This window comes from Telopea speciosissima, chromosome 3 (genome assembly GCF_018873765.1).
Source record: "Telopea speciosissima isolate NSW1024214 ecotype Mountain lineage chromosome 3, Tspe_v1, whole genome shotgun sequence".
Lineage (NCBI taxonomy): Eukaryota > Viridiplantae > Streptophyta > Magnoliopsida > Proteales > Proteaceae > Telopea > Telopea speciosissima.
This window is the reverse complement of record NC_057918.1, coordinates 15,399,515-15,424,165: the sequence shown is the minus strand read 5'-3', so window position 1 is coordinate 15,424,165 and position 24,651 is coordinate 15,399,515. Positions and strand designations below refer to the sequence as shown.

The following is a 24,651-nucleotide window of genomic DNA, read 5'->3' as shown; positions in this document are numbered from 1 at the left end:
GCAACGTGTATTGTGCAACCAAGTGACATTCTCTTTCCCTAAATATATATAGGGAAAATAATATTGCTTGGTCACATGCCCCTATGCCCAAACATAGGGGGTGGCGAAATGACCACCCCACCCCAATGTTGAATGCCTAGTCATGAACTCCCAGTGCGAGGGCCACACAATTAAGTGACATTCTCTTTCCCAATATATATTGATGAAAAAATCTATATATTGATGAGAAAATCTATCTAAGCGATTAGTGTAGCCTACACCTTCTCACATTTTTTCGTGAGAGGGTTCCTTGAAAGGCAACATGGCCCTTGCGCTAGTGTTGGGGCCAATGGGAGTGTGCGCAGAAGCATCTACAAGAGCGGGATTTTTACATGTCATTGGTGTGAGGCAATCATTTTATGCCCTCTGTGTCTGGGCATAGGGGCCACATTGGTAGTGATTTAAAAATTGGATTAGAATTGGCCTATTTAGGTCGATCCTGATTTTGGCCAGTCTAGATAGATCCGTCGATTTAATCAATAATCCCTAACATCTATAGGTCAATTGTAGGGTTTTCTTGGCAGACTCCGATTGATTTCGATCCAAACAGAATTGAACTAGATCTCGATTCCAAATTTTTAGACCTAGTGAGGAGACATAGGCTACTCTATTTACTTAGAGAACCCTCTCCAGCTTTCCCTATATTTATTGGATCTAGATTCTCTCCAACTACTTGGGCATCCAACTCCTCTCCAACAACCCATCCAACGGCTGTGAGGATTTGGACATGCATCTCAATACTTGCCAACACCTAAGTAAATGAGGATACATGTCCAAATCCTCCCCGCCATTGGATGGGTGGTTGGAAAGGAATTGGAGTTAGAATTGGAGTTGGAGAGAATGTTTTTCCATATTTATTTTTAGGGGTGCTATTCTCTTTGCCGCAGTGCAGGCTGCGCCCAGGCACATGGGGGTGGGTGCAATGATCTCCCTGCCCGCCTGAGTGGCAGGCCCATGTACCTGGATGCAGCCTGCGTTGCGGCACAGCAAACATTCTCCCTTATTTTTAAATGACATAAGAATGAGGGAAATATATCCTGCTTGCACATCTGCTGCATACTGTCTATACTCTCTAGTGGCATTGTCTATGATCCACATCTTAAATCCTAATCCCTTCTCTACACGACACCTTTTGGGCAGCTATGTGGACACCTTATATGTGCATCAGTTCCAAAGATCCTGAGGATACGTCTCTACACGGTCGTACAGTATAAGTTTTAATTCTTCCAACTCTAGAGGCGAGAGGGTTTAAAGAAGGATCCTTAAACCCACCATATTTAGAATTGTACGTGTAAGATACTGATTCCTTGAGATTACACCACTTTAATTTCTACACGGCCGTGTAGCAAACGGTCATCTGTTGAACGCGGAAGAAAGAGAGCGTCAGCCGTCGTGTCAAGGTTGTCATAAAAAAGGCGCAGGGACGGAAGGTCGAAAACCCAGTGTCTATAACCTAACTCTCTAGTCTCCTCTCACTCCTTGTCTTCGTTTTACCTCTTTCTCTTTGTATGTATGATGTTGAGGTTGTGGAAATGGTATCAGAAATGTTTGGATGTTCATCCGGTTAAGACCCAGATCATCAGCTCCGGCTTTCTTTGGGGTGTTGGAGATGTTGCGGCTCAAACCATAACCCATTCTACAATGAAGAAACACCATCTGAACTCTGTGAGTAATCATCAATCGAACCCTAAAGGTTGTAATGCATTGGTTTTGATTCTTTGTTTTTATAGCTATCATTTGTTAATATCTTGCTTTGGGTCTTCCTTTTCTGCAATTAGTATCTATTTATTTAGATATTTCATTCTATCTTTGGATAGTGATTACAATCTTGTTCTTCTACGTTATCCTACTTATATCTACCATTCCATATGCTTAGATAAGAATAACCGTCTTTGAGTTCCCTCTTTCATTTGGAATTCTACTGCTGGTATTTCATTTTTCGGTTTCTTGACGTTTTGTCATGCTGATGGGCAGGCTGGGAGGTTTGGTGTTTTCCACTTCCCCCTCCTCTTATGCTGTTGTGCGGTTTATTTTATTCTATTTATCTCTGGGAATTTATCATTGGGTTTGTATAGACTAGTTAGAAGTTTATTGATCCTTTATTAGAAGTCTGAGTTCTTTTTCCCCTACTTCAAACCTATTTATACCAAGCATTCTTCTTAAGGCTAGATCCAATCTCCTGGTCCCTGCGGGAAGGAAAAAGAATTTCACGTTCTTCCTTTGGGGAAGGGAGGCTTGTCGACCTATTGATTGTAGCTTTCTCCAGACCTCCAGAAAAGCATAAAAAAGGGCTCGAATGGTACGATCCCTCCGTCACCCCAGAATGAAAGGGGTGATCTCGTAATTCTTGGTTTGTGAAGATGCGGTGTTAGGTGCTCCATTTTCCCATTGAGGCTGAACCTAAACCTGTGCTCGAGAGATAGCTGTCCATACACTGATAAGGGATGTATGGATTCTCGAGAAGAGAGGAGCCATGATGGTCCCTTCCGGACTGATCTTGGTTACATTAACCTGCACTTTTTGTTGTCGGAGACCAGGTTGATTCCTTGTCAAACCTCAAGAGAAATGTTCTTTGTTGCATTTGTAGCCTTTTTTTATAGGTTCTCTCCATGATTTGGAGCTTAGGTCATCCTTTCAGCATTGTAGAACATGTTGAACATCAGTTGAAACCCATTCTCAATTTCATTTGGGTTTATTAAGTTGGATACATACTTTTTCCCTTAAAGAGAAGAAATAAGAATTACATCGTCCCAAAAAGAAATAATATCTGTCCTGTTGTAGTATTAAAACGCCTGTATGATATGTAGCATTGACATCTTTGCTAAGAAAGTCCAGTGCTTTTAACATGATTTTTCATCAATTTCTATGCCAATTGGGCTTGGGATGATTCAAAATTAGCGAATACATTTTGCATCTCTCAGCACAGAAATCTTGACACAAGTAATACTTGGAGTTGATCAATTTTGAGGAGGTCAAGACTATAGATTATGTTGTGGACTGTTTCGATGGATTGATTCTTGTTAAGGGATTAAATTCCCAATTTTTTCTCATCGCTGTTTGTCCATGAAATGTCCATATGGTGAATGTCCATCCAATGCGATTCTAGCTTCTTATTCTTCCTTAAATAGAGGCACAGATTCTTCCTGCTATACCTGACGAGGTCTATTTCTTCATTACTAGATGACTCATATTTTCAATTTCTATTGAGCAATCAAGGGTGCAATGTCTGATACCTTGCCTATGTATCTCACCATCAGCTCAAGTGTTTGTGAACAGTATACGTTGGATTTTCTCTAACTTTGGAAGTTCCATATGAGTGAAGTCAATTGGCTAATAGTAGGGATGTCTAAATTGTACAGTCTTTTGTTAACTGGTGGTGCCTTACAAGATATTCTCCTATCCTAATGGTGGATTCACTTGTGGGTTCTTCCTTAAGATTGCCTCATGCAGGCTTTGCACTATCTGCTTCATCCATCTGCAGACACTGAGATGAACCATCTATTTGGAATCCTTGCTTGCTGTATTTGGGGGGGGAGGGGGATGAAGCAGATAGGTTTGAGTAGTTACTATCGCACTTTTGGACATACATGCGACATAACTATAGAAAATTTAGGTATTTTTCCATGGTGAAATGTCTTAACATAGATATAATAAGTGATGCAGATCGTAGTCAGAAGGAGAAAAGGAAAGGGTATGGTACATCATTGAACCGATTTTACCTAAACTAAGCCATGCGATTGGAATTATTTTCTAAATTTTAGTTACTTTTTTTTTTATATGGGAGTTTTAGATAGGATTGGTAATGTAGGAGATTGGTTTCTTCATTTTAGTGTTAGTTTCCCAATTGAGTTCTATCTCATTTTTAGAATGTAATTAGTGATTTTTATCTTTAAATATGAATGTCACCCAACGATGGAGATTAGAGTTGAATAATGAGTTGAAGCTTGAAGTTTGCCTCATGGGCTGTGAGTTGTGTGTGACCAGGTTAGTCAAGCCCTCCCAATCTCCCTTCTTAATCCCTCTTTTCGTTTCTTCTTTCTTGGCCATCGTATTGGTTCTTTTCCCCAACTCTCTGTCTGCGGTACTTGCTGGTTTGAGATGGTTGCTGAAATCCCTTCGATCTCTCTCTTTCTCTCTAATACTTTGGGTGTGAATATCTTTGACTTAAGCGACTTCAACCCTAGAGCTGGCCTTGCTATAAGCTGCTCTGTTGAGAGGAAACCAGCTGAAATCGAGACCCACTCTGCTGTTACCGCTTCTCCTGGTTTCAGAAAGCCATGACGAGATAAGTTTTCAGATTTGGGGATCTTGTGGGTCGTAATCAAGGGGTCTGTTGATGTGAACCTTATCTTAAAATTTCAATTAATTTAGATGCTTGGAAGGATAGTTCAATAGATCTCCTGATTCTGATCTCTGAGCGTAGGGTCGAGGAGGAGTTGTGAAGAAGGTCTTTCCTTCTTATTTGTTCAAAATCCCATGTCTTTCTTGTTCCATTCCTTCCCCATCCCTTTATTAGTTCCCAAAAATACCCCCTTGAAGTAGTTGTTTCCAGTTACGTCCTAAATTCTCAGTTTTCTTCACTTGATTGATTCCAAATTTCAAGATAATTACAGAACTGCCTTTACCTTTTATTGTTGAACCATTTATTGCTTCGGTGGGCCCATAGAGATCCCAAAGCAGAGTTTGCAATTTGGGATTGCATCACTTGGTACCAGAGCCAAACTTGGCCATGGATATGTACGTTTTCAAGACTAAAGTTCATTTTCCCAATAGAAAAACTGTTATTTTATTCATTCATGAAGGACTCAAATTTTTTTGTCTTGTGGTCTGTGTAGGGGATATTATTAGAGCCCAATGAAGTCATCATTGAATTTGAAGATGATGTTTTAGTCGAATTTTCAATTTCTCAATATTGTGATGGTGCCTATTGTGAAATATTTGAATCTTCCAAATGTATCATTAAAGTGAGTCGAGAGTGGTCAGAAGCACAGAGGGGCGTTGTTGATAGCGACTAAAATTTGTGCACCCTACATCCATGTCACATGCCAATATGTCATTCATTTTTCAAGTATTGAGTGGCGAAGTATGCTCCAAACCGAAAGAGGCAACAGTAGCAATCTAGACACAAGAAGAACTGCAAGTAACAACAAAGGAAGATGAGAAGATTATGGCTCATGATGTGGATACAACCCTACTTGTTTGATCCCCTTGCAAAGAACGTGAAGATGTACATTATGATGTGGATACAAGCACATCAAGTTTGTGATTCCGCCTTAGTTCTTGAAGAGAAAGCTCCGCGACTTAGATACCATATTCCTAACGTTTGTGAACTGGTAGAATTTTATTATGAGCTGAAGCTGGATGTACATTACAGGAAGCAAAGAGGAAAGGATATGGTTCGTCATTGAACCAGTTTCACCCAAACTAGGCCAAGTGATTGGGATTATTTTGTAAATTTTAATTCCTCATTTATATGGGAGTTTGGATTGGTAACATAGGAGATTGGTTTCCTTGTTTCCCAATTGAATTCTATCTCGAAATAATTGCCAAAAGCCTAAATATGTATTGTGGTGTTTACTGATTTTGGTTTCTCTCTTTCTTCATATAAATTGATAATAATTTGAATCACACTATTTCCTTTTGTTTTCATGTAGCGTCATATGTTTTCTTTGTGCAGCAGGATGCAGATAAGGATTTTAAAATAAACTGGAAAAGAGTGGCTATTACAAGCATGTTTGGATTTGGATTTGTTGGACCAGTAGGTCATTTCTGGTTAGTCTTTCTCCCTTTCTGCTGTTAAACCCCTCCTCCTTAGAGATAACTGTCAGGCAATCACCATGATTTTGAGTAAAATGGTCAATTCCCTGCACAATAATTATTTGCCAATTGAATGTCTTTCCAGTGAGTGTAGCAGCACATAATTGACCTTTTTATTTATTTATTATTATTAAGTCATTAAACCTAACCAATTGAAAAGGAAATAGCTATATAAATTGGATACAAATATCAAATGCCTGAAGATTTAAGATGTTGGTAGCTGACCATGATTTATTTGGAGTTAACATTGTTAGTTTGGCAGTTCTCATGCTTGACCCAGTTATCCTGCTTGTCTTTCAATTCTGCTTCTTTTGTGATCAGATTAATTTTTTAAAAAAAAGGTGTTGGATGAACTATCATGAAATGAATGAAAAGGGATACTTGATCATAATAAAATTGAGGAAATATTTAGGCAACTAGTTGTTTTTCACAAAATCTTCCTGTTTATACTGCTTGCTGCCAAAACTTTAGTACCTTATTTGTCTGAAGACTGGAATAATAGTGAGAGAAAACCCTAGATCAGCCTTTGTGAACTCTTGATTATAGTCTATGGCATTAGTCAGTATTAGGGAACTTCGCTACTGCAAGGCAAGTGATAAGATCTGTTGGAATTGAAGAGCTAGTCATTGATGAATTCTAGTATCTCACTTTTTCTTCTTATCATAATACCGTATGCAACTCATTTTCCGTAGTATGAGATGCTGGAGAAAGGCATGCAACTCCTGGCCAGCCCCCGGAGGCAATGCCTTGGGTTAACTTTGATATAGAGGTCAAAACCGTTTCATGCCACTGTTGCTAAATGTCTGAAAGGATCGTGAAAGTCCTTCACTTTTGGAAAGAAATGGTTTTAGACTTGTCTACTGCTTGAAAAGAGCTTGTGGAAATAAACTGTTTGAGCTGTGCATATTGCATCAACTGAAAGTTTTGTCCTTTCATTAGCTTCACTTTGAAAATTTATTTTCTCCTTTCATTTGCTTCACTCTGTAAATAGCTTCAGCTGTTGGTGAGGATTGCTTTACTCTTTGGTATGCCCTTTTACTAGTTAATGGGAAAAGAAGAAAGATGAAACCTCAAGATCACACGCCAGCAATCACAAATAGGAGCACTAGGAAAAAGAAAAACTTAGAAGGATGAAAAAGAAAGTCTCAGTTTTCATTATTTTGTTTTACTGCAGCTTATAAATTGCATTGCATGCCCCACGCATTGTTTGTATCAGTTCATGTCGTGTTGCTTGATTACGACACATGAGAGTTCAAGACAAGCAGACAACTTGGTTTAATGCCCTCGTACAGAGATAATAAAAAGATTACTTTATAATAATTTTAGGCAAAAGGGTTCATGTATGGCCATGCATGGTTAACGGTCATACTTGAAAGTTGAAACCTTTTGATGGGGACAAAGCCCCCCTTAAATACCAAAACCCACCTCTATTGACAAAGCTTCCGATTTCCGAAGACGGTGGTCGTACACAAAACCCCTCACCATAATTCTATTAGTTTAAAAGGTGGCTAACACAAAAAACATTGTATAATTTTAAAAGATGGAATAAGAACCATCATTTTAAGGTAAATTCTATGCCCAGTAGAATTTATCAATCATTGAGATCTAATTTGCATGCTAGGGTTGGGAGGGGGGCGGTTGGGTGGTAAAAGTAGTGAAACTGTTCTCATTGCTCTTCTTTGGATGTAGGTATGAGGGCATAGACCAATTCATAAGGTTGCGTCTTCATCTACAACCTAAATCGATGCGGTTTGTCGCTACTAAAGTGGCCATGGATGGTATAATCTTCGGGCCTTTAGATCTGTTTGTGTTTTTTTCGTATATGGGGCTTTCCATGGGCAAGAGTATTGATCAAGTGAAGGTAGATGTGAAGAGAGATTTCCTCCCAGCCTTGATTTTGGAGGGTGGTATCTGGCCACTTGTTCAGGTTGCTAATTTCCGATTTGTTCCCGTGCGATACCAACTTCTCTATGTCAACCTCTTTTGTTTAGTAGACAGCGCTTTTTTATCATGGATTGAACAGCAAGAGGATGCTTCTTGGAAGCAGTGGATTACATCTTTTCTATCCTTGGAAGAACAAGAAGAAGGCCAGGGCTGATGATGATGTCTTCTGATCATCTCTTATAATCTTTCTCTCTCTGTCAGGTGATTGAAATGCAAAAAATGTGCACCAAAATATTCATGTGATGTACAAATAATTTCGAAGGGACCCGGAAATGCCAACATGTGTTTTAAGGTTGGGATTTGGGGGTAAGATGTAAAACTATTTTCAGGCTTTACATATTGATTAGGCTATTGCATCAGACAGGGCCTGAATACTGCAATTGATTTGACTGACCTGCACCAAGTGGATCCATATTTTTCTTATTAATAGTGGCATGATTCACAAATGCTTTTGTGAAGATACGAACATGGAGAGAGATACAGGTAGAGGTTGCAGTATGCAATGGAAAATACAGTTTTCATTCTATTTAGGCTCCTTCTAGGTGTCACTATGCCTGGTGAAATATAACACTTCACAATTTGTCATTTGGCACAATGTGGGTTTAGTCCATGTGATACAGGTAGGATTCTAAATGGCCAAATTTTAGTCCAAGGAAAGTTGTTCAAACTCTGATTCCAAGTTTTGTTAAAAAACTAAAATGGCATCATCATATGGAGATGGATATAAAATACAAAATGTCAATCTTTTGTAATTTTAGCTATTTCCTCCACTTGTTGAATGCTTGTTGGTCTTCTTATCACACGGACTAATTCATGTGTTGTCAGGTGCTCATGTGGTAAAAAATAAATTGTTATACTTCGTTAGTCATGGTGACAGAAAAGTAAACCCATTTAATTGAAATTGTATCGATGAGATGTTTGCTTGTCCTTTATCACATGGGTTAATGCATGTATTTCCAAGTAATAAATAGTGGAGCGTTATACTAGAGTAGGCATAGTGATGCTTAGAAAGACCCATTAATTATTACTTTTAAAATGAGAAATTTGTTAGAAGAAATGATGAGAGGTACAAAACAATGCCTACCAGTCACAAATCAACAAAGAGATTACAACCTGGAGAAAGGTTAAGCAAAAGCAGCAAGTAGCCTATACCCAGATCCAAATCAACCGAGTCCAAAGTGTTTTCATTTTATGAAAAAGGCTCTTTGAGCTTAAGGCGTGCCTCCTTACATTTATTTTTGGGAGAATGTTCTCTGTGCCGCAGCGCAGACTGCACCCAAGCACATGGGTAGTCTGTGCAGAGAGGGCAGGGTTGTCATTGCACCCACTCCCATGTGCTTGGGTGCAGTCTACGCTGCAACACAGAGAACAGTGTCCCTTTATTTTTATATCAATTTTTTGAAAGAAAAGAGAAACAGTAAATTTTAAAAAAAGGGTTTTTTTACAATTATCACCCCAAAAACTTTGGTATCTACTATTACCCCCCTAAAAACTTTCAAACAACTATTACCCTCCCCTGTTGCATACTAATAACTAACTGGCTCCCACCGCTACATTTTCGTAACGGAGAGGGTTAGTTGTGACAGTGTGCTGTTGTTACGGATTTTCTAGGACTAAAATGCACTTTTGGGGTGGTAATTATAAAAAAAAAAAAACCACCTCATTACCGTCCCTTCTCCTCCTCCGTAACTCCAAACCTTGTTTTCTCCGCTTGAGGTCCTACTCTAGAAGCATCCCAATTGAATGATAATGAAATAATATTCTTCAAAATCAGAAGGGCAGCGAAAATACTTATATCAGAAATCAACAGAGTACAATTCTATATATTAGGCACAAATTTAATGCGATCCCATGATTCAGTTTCATCGTTCCGCATAACCCACTTGCAGAATTCAATTGGATTCTAACTTTATAAACTAAACTAATAACACTGAAAAGAAAGAGATGAAAGTCGATACCCATAAGAGAGGAAAGCTTTTGGATGACAACTTGACAAGAAGCAGGAGGAATTCCTGAAGGGGTGCAATCCTTCTTGCACAGGTCGTAAGGAGCCTGAACTGGAGAGATCTTGGACATCGAAACGTGCCGTTTGTTGTAACTCTAAACACTGCCACTGCACAACTGTTCTTCCTTGCCACGTAAAAAAAGTCTTTTTATTTGTTCACTGTGAACAGAAAAGGTCGACTTTGACCAAGAAACGAGCGGAATTCTCTAGGGAGGCCTTCTCCGCTGCTTTTCTCGCCTGAATCTCTTGATTCAAAGGCGTTTTCTCCTTAATCTCTTAAAGGCTAAGTGAAGCAAGGTTGTGTTACTCATTTTCTTCTTGAAACGGCTCATATTCCCCATTCAGCACCGAGCATGCCCCATTATCATCGATTTCTCCTTCATTTCTCGCCGCCGATCGTCAGGATTCTTAGTTCATTTGGTGCACGCCGGCGACTTCGTATATATCAAGGAGCATTCAGCATTGTTTGAGTTCTATCCTAATCATTCTATGTTATCGTATAATGGAGAAGCGCCTCTCTGTAAGTCTCTTCTTCTTCCCCTTCCTTATCCTGCTGGTTTGAGATTTGGTTTCCCTTTTACCCTATTATATTTCAGTCTCGCCATTTATGCTCACTGCATGTCATCACCAGCATCATTTACCCTATCTCTTCTTCATTATGAACACTACAATTGTTGCTTGGTGGAAGCCCACTGGTTTTGTTCCAGTCATTCTTTATTAGTTCCATTAATGTTCAGATTTGGAGGAAGAGATGTCAAGCGGGAAATCCAACTAAACACAGACCTGCAATTTAGTTTTTCTTTTTGGTCTACTATCTTCTGCATCCCCTGTTCTAATTTGAGAAGAGTCTGGGGTTTTCCCCAATCATTAAGGAGTTGATGCGGAGAGAAAACAAGGGTTGGGGTTGCATAGGAGGAAGACGAAGGAGAAGGAGGAGGAGGAGGAGAAGGGACGGTGATGGGGTGGTTTTTTTTTTTACAATTACCACCCCAAAAGGGCATTTTGGTCCTAGAAAATCCGTGACAACGGCACATTATCATGACTAACCCTCTCCGTTACAAAAATATAACGATAGGGGCCAGTTAGTTATTAGTGTGCAACAGAGGAGGGTAATAGCTGTTTAAAAGTTTTTAGGGGGATAATAGTAGATATCAAAGTTTTTGAGGTGGTAATTGTCAAAAACCCTAAAAAAAATATGAGAAATAGTTCTATACGGGTTACACCAGCACTCCCATGTGTTTATCTCTCTCCTCCTCAAAACAAGGAGCAAAGGTGTCTTTTCAAATAGAGAGGAGAGAGATAGACTCATGGGAGTGCTGGCGTAGGCCACACTCCCGAACAGAGAACATTCTCCCAAAAAATATGTATATTATGAGGAGATGCAGTGTACCCTGCTTGATCATAGAACTGTCTCCCTTCATTTTATTAAGAAGTACCCTTTCCGATTCGGAACAATAGTTTAAAAGGTTTCACTTCAAACAAAACCCAAACCATTTAATAAATGGTTTCATTTTTTAAAATAAAAAGCAAACCGATTAATTAATGGTTTATCGGAGCTGGTTTAAACGGTTTGATTGGATTTCAATAACGGTTATGGTTTGCAATTCACACTCTTAGTATAACTCTGATGTTTCCCTTAAACTCTCCCTGGTAAATGGTTAGTGAACTCAGGAATCTGTTTTTATCATTTTACAGAAAGCTAAATGAATACAACCACAGCTAACCCAAGTCATTTCCATGGCTGCTGAACTTGCTGAGCATTACTTTCTGACTCTGAGATATTAGATAAATGAACTATGGCCTCCTCCAAGGGGTACTCTTGGTTTGAATACAGCAGAAGCTCTCAAATTAGGGCAATGCTTGAAACAAATGCTCTGAAAGGAAAAATGAATTTGTCAGAAAGATAACGGATTTTTCAGACTTGAAGCACAATCCCAAGAAAAAGGCGTACATATACATGAAACTTAAGAAACAACAATTAACATTGAAATTCAAGTAGCCTCTTTAGGCTTTGTTTATTGACAAAACCTTCGCATACCTGCTGAATTCATGGGCGGAGGAAACGTTTTGAAAATCATGATAGAAAGGCCAATGAAATAACAGGGACTGAATTTAGTGTCATGTGAAATTGACCCAAAGAGAAATCAGAAACTCTAGCTCTGATAGCTCATTGTTCCCAGAAAAGACAGGTTAACAGAAAATTACAGGAGTGGGTGCAGCATTAGGATAAGGGCCAAGGGAGGATAAAATAGCAAAACATCCTCTGGGGAATTCTAGTTGTGTAGATAGCTAGCTAATTTAATGAGGAGTTGTCTAGGAAAGGAGGGAGTTAAAGAACTGGAAATACAGAGGACAAGTAAGGAGTTTAACATACCGGAATGCTCAGTAATAGGCCCTGAGGATTGACCAGGACGGGAAGGCTTCTTCTTGCAGATACTGGGATAGACTTCAATGACTTGAGAGCTATTTGAGCTGATATCCTCATATACTCTGAACAAAACTTTGTCCTTTCTGTTACTTGATCCATCTTGAATGCTGGGGGATTTTTCTGTTGTTGACATTCTTCTGTCATTTGACATTTTGATAGTTTAGATAGATATAACCAATCAGCATTAATCATACAGCGGACCCTAGCTACTGTGCCATGACCCTCTACACAAGACCCACAACAGTAATCCTGACTTTGGCATACTGAGTCCCACTGGGAACAAGTGTTCTCCACACAAGATATATCCTTTGTTCTTGTTCCACACAGTTTCCATGTGATCAAGAATCTGTTCATAAAGTGACAAAAATTCCCAGATTCATTCAAGTGGTTCACTTGGAGGTGAGGTTGCACTTTTCCTTTTCATGCCTTATCACAGGTTCAGACATAACTTCAGTTTTGGACCTGAAATGCTTAATTTCCTCTTGTTGCAATGAGAGTGTATGCTTCTATGCAAAAGATTGCTAAGAATCTTGAGTCTCTTGGCTTCATATAAAAGATATTCTGGAGAAGTTGCATCCAGAAACAACACATCTGAGACAAACTTTTCCAAATACGATCTTCCATCAACAATAATTTGATCTATTTCACTTGGTACACAGTGCTTCTGTTCTTCACAAGAATATATCCAAGATGATTCTATCTTTGGTGGCTGAGGAGAATTAGGCGAATAGCAAACTAGGATCTTTGTGCCTTTAGACCCCGGGGCCGCACAAAGGTCGCAACCAGCTGCAGTAAGGGAACTCTGCAAGGTTGTCAAAACTGGACCATGAACAAATAGAACAAATCCATAATTAAGCATATATAATTTATGGGCAGGGGATCGCCATACGACGGTGTGGGATGGAATCCCACGCCAAGCCAATGGGGGCATTGGAGACCGTAGGGCATAGTTTGTATACGGGAGGGGGCAGAGGGTCAGGGAGGAGGGAGAGTATGAAAGGGCGCATGACAGCGCCAGTATGGGGATCTTTTTCCCATAACTTATTCATTATGTATGAATGTTCAATAAAAGAAAATGTCTATTGAAAATGCTTCCTAGTGTATGGGTCTTGAGCATGCATAAAAGTCTCTAATCGTTTTGGCAACCACATTCTTAGAAAGAGGGATGGCAGATTTTCAAATGTACAAGCAAAAAAGTAAAACAAACCCCAAAAAATTATCCACCTGAAATAATTTGCATTAGTTTTGTATTAAGATCTCCGTAGGGATAGAGGAATCTAAATTTTGCCATTAGGAATTGCACAAGGAAGTAGAGATGCAAACCTCAGCTTTCAGATGGGTACATTGTTGAAAGGAGAAGACTTCTGAAATTTACAGTTTGTGCCAGTCAATTAAACTATTTTAAAATTTGTTTCAACAGTAAATTCTAGTTTCCTACTAAAGATGATTTCCCCTTTCATCATTCACTTTGGTAGGGCACCCCAGAAAGAATGTGATAACCAAGAGTTTTGCACCCTATTGGCTCAAAGTTTAAGCACTACACTACTAGGAATAAAAGTTGTCTTCTACTATTCAATTCTCTTTTTAGTTTTCTGCCAAACGAGTAAGATTAGATTTAGAATTATAGTTTAAAGGCTGTGACAAATTTAGTTCACTGCATTGCTACTTCAGTAAGTTTTAAGGAATCTTTTATTTTTGGGTGCCGTCTAGTTGATTTTAAGTCTAGTGTTTTGTTGAAGTAAAATTCAAAAAAGCCTCTGTTGAATCTATTTACATCCCTCAGTATTCAGATTCCATCAAAACTATAATAAAAGATTTTTCTCATAGAGTTGTAGTCTGTCTGCCAAAGATTATCTAGGAAACACTTCGACAAAGGCTTTGGTAATTCAAATTTCTTAGTTTTGGGTTAAGGCTTTGGTGATTCAAGTTTCTAAGGTTATATTGGGATTCTGAAAGACTTTGATTTAAGATTTTGTGGCACTCAGTAAGAAGCTCTGTAGAGTTTAACAACCCTGCAAGCTACACCTTGCTAACTTGATAACAACCTACAGAACACTTTCACCATGGTAACTAGTTTAGCAAGTCAGTCTTCTACTACGGCTCTTTAGTTTGTTAGGTGTGACAAGTCAATGTAATGCAGCTCAAAATTAAACTTTAAAATACAGAAATTTTTATTGCCAAAATATGAAACCAAGTACAAGATTACAAAGGTCAAAGAGGACCGATTAATTCAAGGGTCAAAGAGCACCACTTAACTCTGGGGTTGCTTGGGGACTCACTCAAAAGTATGGGATTCATCACAATGACTTGCAGGGGTTTCCCATTTTGCGGTTATTTACTCTTTCTTTTTTTGATACTAGGGCTTTTTTAATTTACTATTTGCTTAAAGCCTTAGACTGCATCTATTTTGTTGGGCATTCAACTACTGAAACATAGCTGTTGGGGTTCAGTTTTTCTTTTTGCAGTCACTACTTTGGTAATCAATAATGCATACTAATGGTCTTATTACAGTTCTATGTGATACCAGACCTTAATAAAGAAAGAAAGGTTATAATACTTGTGGAATTCCGTGAATACTGGCTTGATCTATGTGATCACAGCCCAGCCTTTATTTATAATATTGAAATCATATGACAAAAATATAACTAAGCAATGTGGGACTAAAACCCACATACAAGAATACCCCCATGGACAGATTTACCCTTGGACCCATATTACAACACTCCCCCTCAAGTTGGTGCATACATATCAAACATGCCCAACTTGCTAACAGTAGGAAAGAACAATTTTGTACTGATTCCTTTGGTAAGGATATCAGCCAACTGGTCACTAGACTGAATAAATGGAATACAAATAATTCCTTGTTCCAGCTTCTCTTTGATGAAGTGCCGATCAATCTCAACATGTTTGGTCCGATCATGTTGGACTGGGTTGTGAGCAATGCTGATTGCTGACTTGCTGTCACAGTAGAGTCGCAAAGGAAGATTAGCACTCATCCTCAAGTCTTGAAGAAGCCCCTTGAGCAAAAGGAGCTCACAAATACCCTGTGCCATAGCTCGGAATTCAGCTTCAGCACTAGATCGAGCCACAACAACTTGTTTTTTGCTTCTCTAAGTAGTTAGATTACCTCCAACAAATGTGCAATATCCAGATGTGGACTTCCTATCATCAATCTGCATCAGTGTACGCCTCTATCTGGAGATGGCTGTGTGGAAAGAACAATACTCCTTTCCTCGGAGCTGACTTGAGGTAACGGAGAATTCTGTATGCTGCTTCCAAGTGAGAAGAGTGAGGATCATGCATGTATTGGCTGACAAGGCTTACAGCAAAGGTGATGTCTGGCCGGGTATGTGAGAGGTAAATCAGTCGACCCACTAACAGCTCCCTTTGTCTCACCTTCCTTACTCTTCAAATGTGTATTGGGCTCCAGAGGGGTATTTGCTGGTTTACACCCAAGCATCCCTGTTTCTTTCAATAAATCCAAGGTATATTTCCTTTGAGAGAGAGATATGCCCTTAGCTGAATAGGCAACCTCAATCCCTAGGAAGTACCTCAATTTGCCCAAATCCTTGACTTGAAATTCCGTGCCCAAATAAGCTTTCAGCTTCTGAATCTCATGTGCATCACTGCTTGTAATTACTATGTCATCAACATAGACAATCAAAAGGGTAACTTGCTGTCTCACTCTCTTAACAAACAATGTGTGGTCTGCATTACTTTGCTTATACCCATATGCGATCATAGCCTTGTGGAATCGGCCAAACCAAGCCCTTGGGGACTGCTTCAGACCATACAGGGCCTTCTTTAACTTGCACACTTTCCCTTAAGTCTCTAAGGAGGTAAAACCCGGGGGTACCTCCATGTAGACATCTTCTTCCAAGTCTCCATGTAGGAAGGCATTCTTCACATCGAGTTGTTGAAGTTCCCATCCTTGATTTACAGCACAAGAAATGATGACCCGTATAGTATTCATCTTCGCTACAGGAGCAAAAGTCTCTTGATAATCGATTCCTTGGGTTTAAGTGAACCCTTTGGCGACTAATCTCGCCTTGTATCTTTCCACAGAACCATCAACCTTGTGCTTCACAACAAAGACCCATTTACAACCAACTTGCCTCTTCCCATGTGGAGAACTTACTAAATCCCAGGTCTGATTTTTCGCAAGGGCAAGCATTTCTTCATTCATTGCCTCCTTCCATTTTGGTTCGGCTATTGCTTCCTGCCAAGTGTTAGGTATAGAGACAGAGGACAAAGAGGATATGAAAGCATGAAAGGCAGGAGTTAGAGAGTTGTAGGACACAAAGTTTGAGATAGGATCAAGGTTCAAAATCTCACGAAATTTCGTATATCTCGACCTGTCCGAGATACGATACCAATCCGAAATGGAAAAATATCATGTTTCGACGATATCTCGTGAGATATCGACGAAATATTGTGGACTCACGATATATCACGAGATATTGAAAAAGTCACTAAAAGTGTCACGTGCAATATTTCGAATATTTCGGAAATTTCGGTCATCTTGTTTCAGAAATCTCGGTAATTTCGTTAATCTCGTTTCAAAAATTTCGGAAATCTCGGTATTTTTGGCATTTTACACCCACAGAAAAATACCATATTTCGACGATTTTTTGTCAAAATTTCGGTATCTTAGAAATTTCGGTCAGACCGAAACACCGAAACGAAACGAGATTTAGTACCATGGATAGGATGCTGAGTGCAACTTCTTTTTTGTTTGCGAACAGCAATGGGTAAATCAAGACTAGGATCAACCGATCAAGAGGGGGCTTACCCGAAGTATGACTAGGAGCAAGATTTGGAGTAGGAACAGATGCCGATTGTGTAGGTGGTGCAGCAGTGGTGGTTTCTTTCTCTTTGTACCGAGGACCATCTGTAGGAAAATCAGTTCCCCGAGTGTATTTCTGTTTCATAAGTCTCTCCCCCTGCACCTGTTGCTCAATCTGTCCCACTTCTTGTTCTTGACTTGTTACTCCATCCTCTAGTTCAATAGAAACATCTTCAATGGTTGGTATCTCAACATCTAAAGGAGCAATTAGCGGGACCTCTTCATTACTTTGAGTCTCCCCCTGTAAAGGTACCGGCGGTGGAAAGTAAGCCTCCGACTCTCGAAAGACAACATCCATAGTAACCAATACCTTTCTGGTAGGAGGATGGTAGCATTTATAACCCTTCTGAGTCAGTGGGTAACCAAGAAAAATGCACCGTAATCCTCTGGGATCAAGCTGACCATGAACGTGGTGATTTCGTGCAAACACAACACAGCCAAACATTTTTGGGGGCACTACAAAGGTGGATTTGCCAACCAACATTTCCAAGGGACAGCGGCCACCCAAGACACGAGATGGAAGTCGATTGATTAGCTAAGTAGCTGTAAGCACGACATCACCCCAGAAACGAGGAGGGACAGACATGGTGAACATAAGGGAACGAGCTACCTCCAGTAGATGTCTATTCTTGCGTTCAACCACTCCATTTTGAGCGGGAGTATCAACACAAGAAGTCTGGTGTATGATCCCATGGCCGTCCAAATAGGAATGGAAAGCACCATCCATATATTCCTTGCCATTATCTGAGCGAAGAATCTTCACCTTGGCATCAATCTGGGTCTGGACCATTTTGTGGAATAACATAAAACAATTGAACACATCACTCTTGCTATGCATCAAATATACCCAAGTCGTCCGGCTAAAACAATCGATAAATGTGACAAACCATCTAAACCCAGAGGTAGAAACACAACGGGCAAGGCCCCAAACATCAGAATGAATTAAACCAAAAGGAGTCAAACTTCTATTGTCTGAAATAGGAAAAATACTCCAAGTTTGCTTTGCCAAAGTACAATCATCACAAGAAAAGTTGTGTTTATTACATTGTTTTACCAGACTAGGAAATAAAGTATATAAAACCCCAATCGGGGGATGGCCCAAACGACGATGCCAATTATTTAACTCAAGCAATGCACAATCAAAACTAGAAGATGCCGGCTGTGATGTCAATGCTGTTCGGGAATTTTCAAGCATGTACAGGCCACTGACCACCTTACCACATGTAATCGTACTGTCCGTTTCCAAATCCTGAAATAAACAATGAGTTGGAAAGAATATTACTTTGCAGTTCAAATCCTTAGTTGGACTACTAATGGACAACAAGTTAGTAGTAAACTTAGGAACATGTAAAACAGAGGAAAGAGTGAGAGAGGAGGAGCACTGAACGGATCCCTTCCCAGAAATAGAAGAAAGAGACCCATCAGCAACCCAAACCTTTGACTGGCCTGAAAGAGGAGTATATGTGGTAAAAACAGAGGAAGAACCTGTCATATGGTCGGTTGCTCCTAAGTCAATAACCCAAGAGTCAGGCATGACCGAGGTGCAATTCCTACCAAAAGAAATACCTGTGGAAGAAGGTGCATTGGAAGGAACAGGTAGAGACAAAGCCGAAGCCGCCATGGAAGGAGATACAGATGCCGAAGAAGATGTGTCCAAGCGATTCATCATATCCCACAGATTGTGCAACTCAGCCATCACAGAAGAAAGAGACTGTTTAAATGGATCTTCAGTAGCAACCTGATTAGCACGAGAGGAACTAGGCCGATTGGAACCCCCCTTCCACGTCCACAAGTATCCGCAGGACGACCATGAAGCTTCCAACATCGGTCCTTAGTGTGCCAGTCCTTCCCACAATGATCGCATTTAATAGGCGGACGATCACTAGATGGCCGATCAGTAGGAGGAGGACGAGAGGAATTTCCACGGGAAGATTGAGAATCAAAAACAAGGGCTGACCTTTCCTGAGTGACAGGATGAACCATGGCAGTGCGCCTCGTGTCCTCAGCCAAAAGTATGGCATAGGCCTGCTCCAAAGAGGGAAGAGGATCTCGATTTAAAATATTGGACCTGATATTATCAAATTCAATGTTGAGGCCGGCCAAAAAATCAAACAGCCGTAGACCATCCTCCCACTTCTTGAAAGCCGTCGCGTCAACATCTGTGGTAGCCTTAAATATGCCCAAAAAATCCAATTCCTGCCATAGTGTGCACATGGTATTGTAATATTGGGACAGAGACAACTCCAACTGCTTGGTAGTGTGGAGCTTCTGACGGAGTTCATAGCATTAGGCCGCATTCCCAACCTGAGAGTATGTGTCATGAGCCGTCTTCCAAATTTTCGCAACGGTGTCAAGGAGCCAATAACGACTAGCAATGGTCTGGTCCATGGAATTAACCAAATAGGACATCACCAAAAAATTGAAATTCATCCATCGATCCTGAGCCGATCCAGCCTCTGTAGGCCTGACCTTAGTGCCCGTGATATAACCAGAGAGCCCATGGGAACCAATAGCAAATAAACAGGAACGAGACCACAGAAGATAATTGCTGCCATTCAACTTTATGGGATTCACCGAAAAGGGAACAAAGTCCCGCTGGTTGGAATCGTTAGAACTAGTCGAAGCAATTGTTATCTCAGGCTCGTCAGGCATGGTGGCTGGAGAAAAATAGGCAGAGACAAATCCCCCAAAAAAAAATCAGAACATGTACAGGGGAAAAAACGAACCCCTGGTGGGAGTCAACTCACCACCAAGGGATGGAAAAAAAATCGAACAAGGTGGAGGCCCTCCCGAGGTGTGTAGAGGTGGCGGAAAAGGAGGGAGGGACCTGCGGAGGTGGCGGGAGAAAGGGAGAGGGCCGGCGGTGGAGGGTTGGCGGTGGCTGGCGGAAGTGTGGAGGGGCTGACGGAGGTGGCGGAAGTGGTGGAGGGGCTGGCGGTGGGTGGTTTTAGGGCAAAATGGCGGAAAAGAAAAAGAAGAAGAGAAAAAAAAAGGAAAAAATTTTACTTCCCATATCCCCGGAATATTTTTGGCTCTGATGCCATGTGGAATTCCATGAATATTGGCTTGATCAATGTGATCACAGCCCAACCTTTATTTATAATATTGAAATCATATGACAAAAATATAACTAAGCAATGTGGGACTAAAACCCACATACAAGATTACCCCCATGGACAGATTTACCCTTGGACCCATATTACAACAATACTATATGCTTGTTGACCAGTCATTGCCTAGGCATCAGCCAATAAATCCTTTGCTCAAGAGGCCAAATGCCTAGGGATAACTTGCTTTGACAACCTTGGATGGTAGTTGTAGGATTCGAGTTTTATGTTTCTCAAGCTGGGTTTTGGGGAGTCATTTTTGGTAGTTGGCATGTCCGGTTGAAGCTGCTTGTAGGGTCTTAGTGGGGACCTTGTGTAGTTTCTGTGTTCTGTTATCATCTCTTTTGGTGCAGCTGGAATTTGTGTTTTGTCAGGGTTGTCTGATGGCTCTTCTCAAGCCTCTTGCCTTTTATAGTTTTAGTTGCTTATGCTTTCTTTCTCTCTGTAAATTGTTCTTTATCAAAAAAATAAATAAATAAATGTTCAGAAAACCAGAAAAAGCCATGAACTAGTTCATAAGGTCATTGTTTAGATAGATGAGCAATGCAACACTCTGAAAACTAGAAATTCATGAAGTAATTCATAAGCCTAATACCATAGACAGGTGAGTCAACTTCATGAAGTGCATAATATGTATCTTCCAACATTACATGTTTTAGCATTGTGGTTATAATTAAAGGTGATTGAAACTGAGATATATGAATGCAAATACGTTGCACATAAGCAATGGTCATTCCCTTTTATGCTGGAGTAGCTCAAGAAGTCAATAATTTGGATAACACCATTAGGAATGTAAATGGATACCAGCATGGTGAGGTTGAATGGACCTTGCATGGGAAGGTACGGATGTAGTCTAACAGCAGCTGTGAAGTTCTCCCCCGAATAGGCCTGTGCCTTTGAGAGATGAACTAATGGATTCAAAATAAAATGTCAGCAGCAAAACCATGCCATAGCATTAACCAAAAAATAATACTAATAGACAAGATTTTCAGCAAAAATGCTTTAGTGTATAAAACAACTAAAGCAAATAGTAGCTTATACAATAAAAAATAAGCAATACCTGCAACACCAATGCAACAAACTTTGTTAGGCATATGTCCTTAACATTTGATGGGTCAAGCTTCTCTAAATCAACAACAGCATATCCATGCTGCAACCAATATTAATGAAAAACATGGGAAAAAATTACTTCAGGTCATTACATTCAAAACATAATTTAAATATCAAAATTCAAAATGCTGAAACAAAAGCGATGTAGCAGATGATGATCAAGAAATCACAAAATTAAGCATAAATATAACATATACAAATAGAAAGCTACTTACAACCATGATGGTCACAGCCTGATTTATCAAATTATAGCAGAGTTGGTCAACGAAAGAACGTGTTCTCCGACAGGCAGAAATAACAGCCTGTATTTCGGATCTAAATACACCTGGAAATGAAGAATTTAAAATTGGGAAACTGATGATCATGCATAGCTAACACCAAAGGAAAATCAACCATGTTAAACCATGGGGAAAGTTGTAGGGGTCTCAACACATTTCTCACCCTAATCTCAACCCCTCCCTGAACAGTCAACACCCACACTCACTCAAACAAAAACTCACTCACACCGGGAAAAAAAATCTGAATCACTTCATAGAAAAGGAAAAAAGATAAACAGAACATTACATAGTATACAATTCAAATTGCCACATGAATTACAACTCACCTGAGGACAAATTTTTCAGCAACATACGAATCCTGTTACGAGCAAATAATGGACTTTGGTTTGTTGGATCTTCCACCCATTCCTGATTCCACCCTTGACATATCTACACCAAACAAAAATCTTCAGAGTAACTCTAGGCCAAATTCAAAAGGTAACACAACAGACAACTCACAATGTATATATGGAGAGAGAGAGAGAGAGAGATTTTGGAACATAATAGTTTGGTGGGGGAGGGGAGGACTTGAAACAACTTTCAGGCAGTATGGGCTTCAAAAAGCTTGAGGTTTCCAGTAGTTAAATTATTATACTGATGATAATAAGATCTCACATAGAAAGCCAATAAAGATTGGGGTACACATTCATGCCCTTATTATCCCTGTAATAGGACCAACTTGCTCACAGAGGTGTTTGTTACCCTTGGCCATCATCAGCCACCAAATGATCATTTAAAAGTGCACTTCAAGAAAGGATATTATCACAAGGAATTCAAAGATAGGGAGAACATTGTTCAATTGGAAGGCATTGTTCAGTGGTTCACTTAGCATCATATTTTACCATTTCCTGTTAAAGGATGGCTACTTATTAAGCAAATCATTTGATCCAATATCTCATAAAATCAAGTTGTTCCCCCCCCCCCCCCTTTGTTTGCCATCTCAAATCCATAAATTTGAGTCAAGCATGCTCTAGTTACTTCTCACATATTCCCCCACCATGATTATCGCACATATTGCCATTCTACTGCTTGCTGATTTCTTTTTTCTCAATAACACAAGGTATCATAGAAAAATCTTCCATATTAACCTCATTGCAATTAGGTGTATCTGCCCAACACTTGAAAGATTCTAAGAATGCAATTTGTACTATGCGTATAGAGTACCATGAACTTGAAATCCATAATCACATTACATATATAACTTCTATCAACATAGAATACAGATGGACTTTCTGGTTAGGTTAGTACATTTTATGTTAGCTTCATGGCGATGTCTAGCACTTGGACAAAGTAAAGCACACAATATTGAAAAGAGTCTGCTAAAAATAACAAGCTGCTCCTGGGTATATATTTGATATGCAATATACCAACCTTGTACATATCCTCTTTTGAAAACTCGAGCAGTGGTCGAACTAATAAAATCCCACGATTAGTTGAATTCACACTGGGATAATAGGTATACGAAGAGTACAATTGAGAGGTAAATGCCATTCCAGCAAGCCCAAGGACACCACTGTTGCGAGATAGTCTGAGAATGAACAATTCAGCCTGCAGTGTCATGACTAGTCACTAAAAGTTCAAAATTTGAGTAAGTGAAACACAATTCTTTTCACTATACACCAATAGCAGGCAGACTCTTTTTTTTTAAGCTAAGTTTGAAAATTAGCCGATTCAAACCTGGTCATCTGCATGATGGGCAATAAGCAACACTCCTATCTGGTTCTGGAGGCAGACATTCTGCAGAATTTGATACCTGGTATTTCAAAACAAACCCTGTTAAGAAATACCACAAAACATAAATGTTTATATCAAGCTATAATCATGAGTTCAAAGAGTCAGAAGAGAAGCAAAGAGCTCAAAGTCACAAAATACTAAGAAATTAGAGCAGGCGTTACTAATTCGGCAAGAATCACCTCATGTCACGAGCAGCCTCCTGCAAATGACCCAGCTTTGGCCTACCATCCGTCCAATCACATTGAGCTATCTCACATCTAATTCCTATACAAAATGCATGCAAGCAATCAACTCAGACAATAAAATGAACTTCAAAACACCAATTGAAATATACCAAAGTAAAAAAAAATAAATAGTACCCATTTTGGAGACCCTATCGCGGACACAGTTCGCCTCATCTTTGCTCTCTGCTCGCAACCCATGATCAACAACGATTGCCAGAAGCCCATGGATGCAACCAGTGGCCTCATCAGTTCCAACTAGGGCATCGGTCTTCCAACCCGCCGTTAAAACACATAAAGCTACACTGTCGGGTCCGCCAGAAACTCCAAGAGCTGCAAAATCCCCACAACTGAACTCAGCGGCAAGAACACATATGAAATACCATTCTCAGTAGCTTCTACAAAGATTTTGCAGAAGAATATAAAATTGAATCACCAATCCGGTGATGAGCTTTAAGTCCCGCCATGGCCATCCTCCTCGCGAAAACTTCTTTGTATTTCGCCATGTCGATTGCATCTCGACAAAGTTCCGAACATTTGCAAAAGAAACGATTCAAAGGAAGAGATTGAGGAATGCGGAGAGAGCTCAGCATTTCCAGTTTCCAGCGTTGCTCCGCGGTTAGAACTTGGAACTGGACAGAGAATCTGTGATTCTGTGATGATAGCTCTCGCAGGCGCGCCATCTATTTGAAAGATCATCTCTAAACTAGGCTCGGTGCGATACTGCGATCCGCGGTTCGCTTCCCTGGGACAAGCAGAGAGTTATACGGAGCATCATTAAAGGAAGGATCCTCGCACATCTCTCATCTTGACGAGGAAGTCAACATAATCGAACGGCAAATATTCATTATTCTAGGGATCTGATCCAATACCGTAGGATTCTCCCTGAGAAGTATGGAAGGGTTTATTTTGAATGAAGATGTGATTTGAACCGTTTGATTTTAGATCGTGATGTCATAATCCTTATCATAGGAACTGACATGTTGTATGTGATCATGATGCATTAGAAGCAGTGCACTGTGCGCACGGCTGCGCAAATTAGACACAAGACCTGTGTTCCGCTCGGTAGTCGGTCCTGTCAAT

General features: G+C 40.0%; 1 protein-coding gene and 1 pseudogene across 2 annotated transcripts; one reads left to right on the top strand and one right to left on the bottom strand.

Moving 5' to 3' along the window:
• Nucleotides 1-1,502: 1,502 nt before the first annotated feature.
• LOC122653980 (protein Mpv17) lies at nt 1,503-8,181 on the top strand. 2 transcript variants are annotated; one of them, XM_043847952.1, is made up of 3 exons: nt 1,503-1,704; nt 5,720-5,811; nt 7,546-8,181. In XM_043847952.1, exons 1-3 carry the CDS (start codon nt 1,552-1,554, stop codon nt 7,952-7,954), a joined length of 654 nt encoding a protein of 217 aa, XP_043703887.1. In that variant the 5' UTR covers nt 1,503-1,551; the 3' UTR covers nt 7,955-8,181. The 2 variants fall into 2 exon arrangements, with proteins under 2 accessions (XP_043703887.1, XP_043703886.1); XM_043847951.1 differs by having other exon boundaries at nt 1,504-1,704; nt 5,717-5,811.
• Nucleotides 8,182-11,456: 3,275 nt separating this feature from the next.
• LOC122654885 lies at nt 11,457-24,206 on the bottom strand (annotated as a pseudogene).
• Between the last annotated feature and the right edge of the window lie 445 nt (nt 24,207-24,651).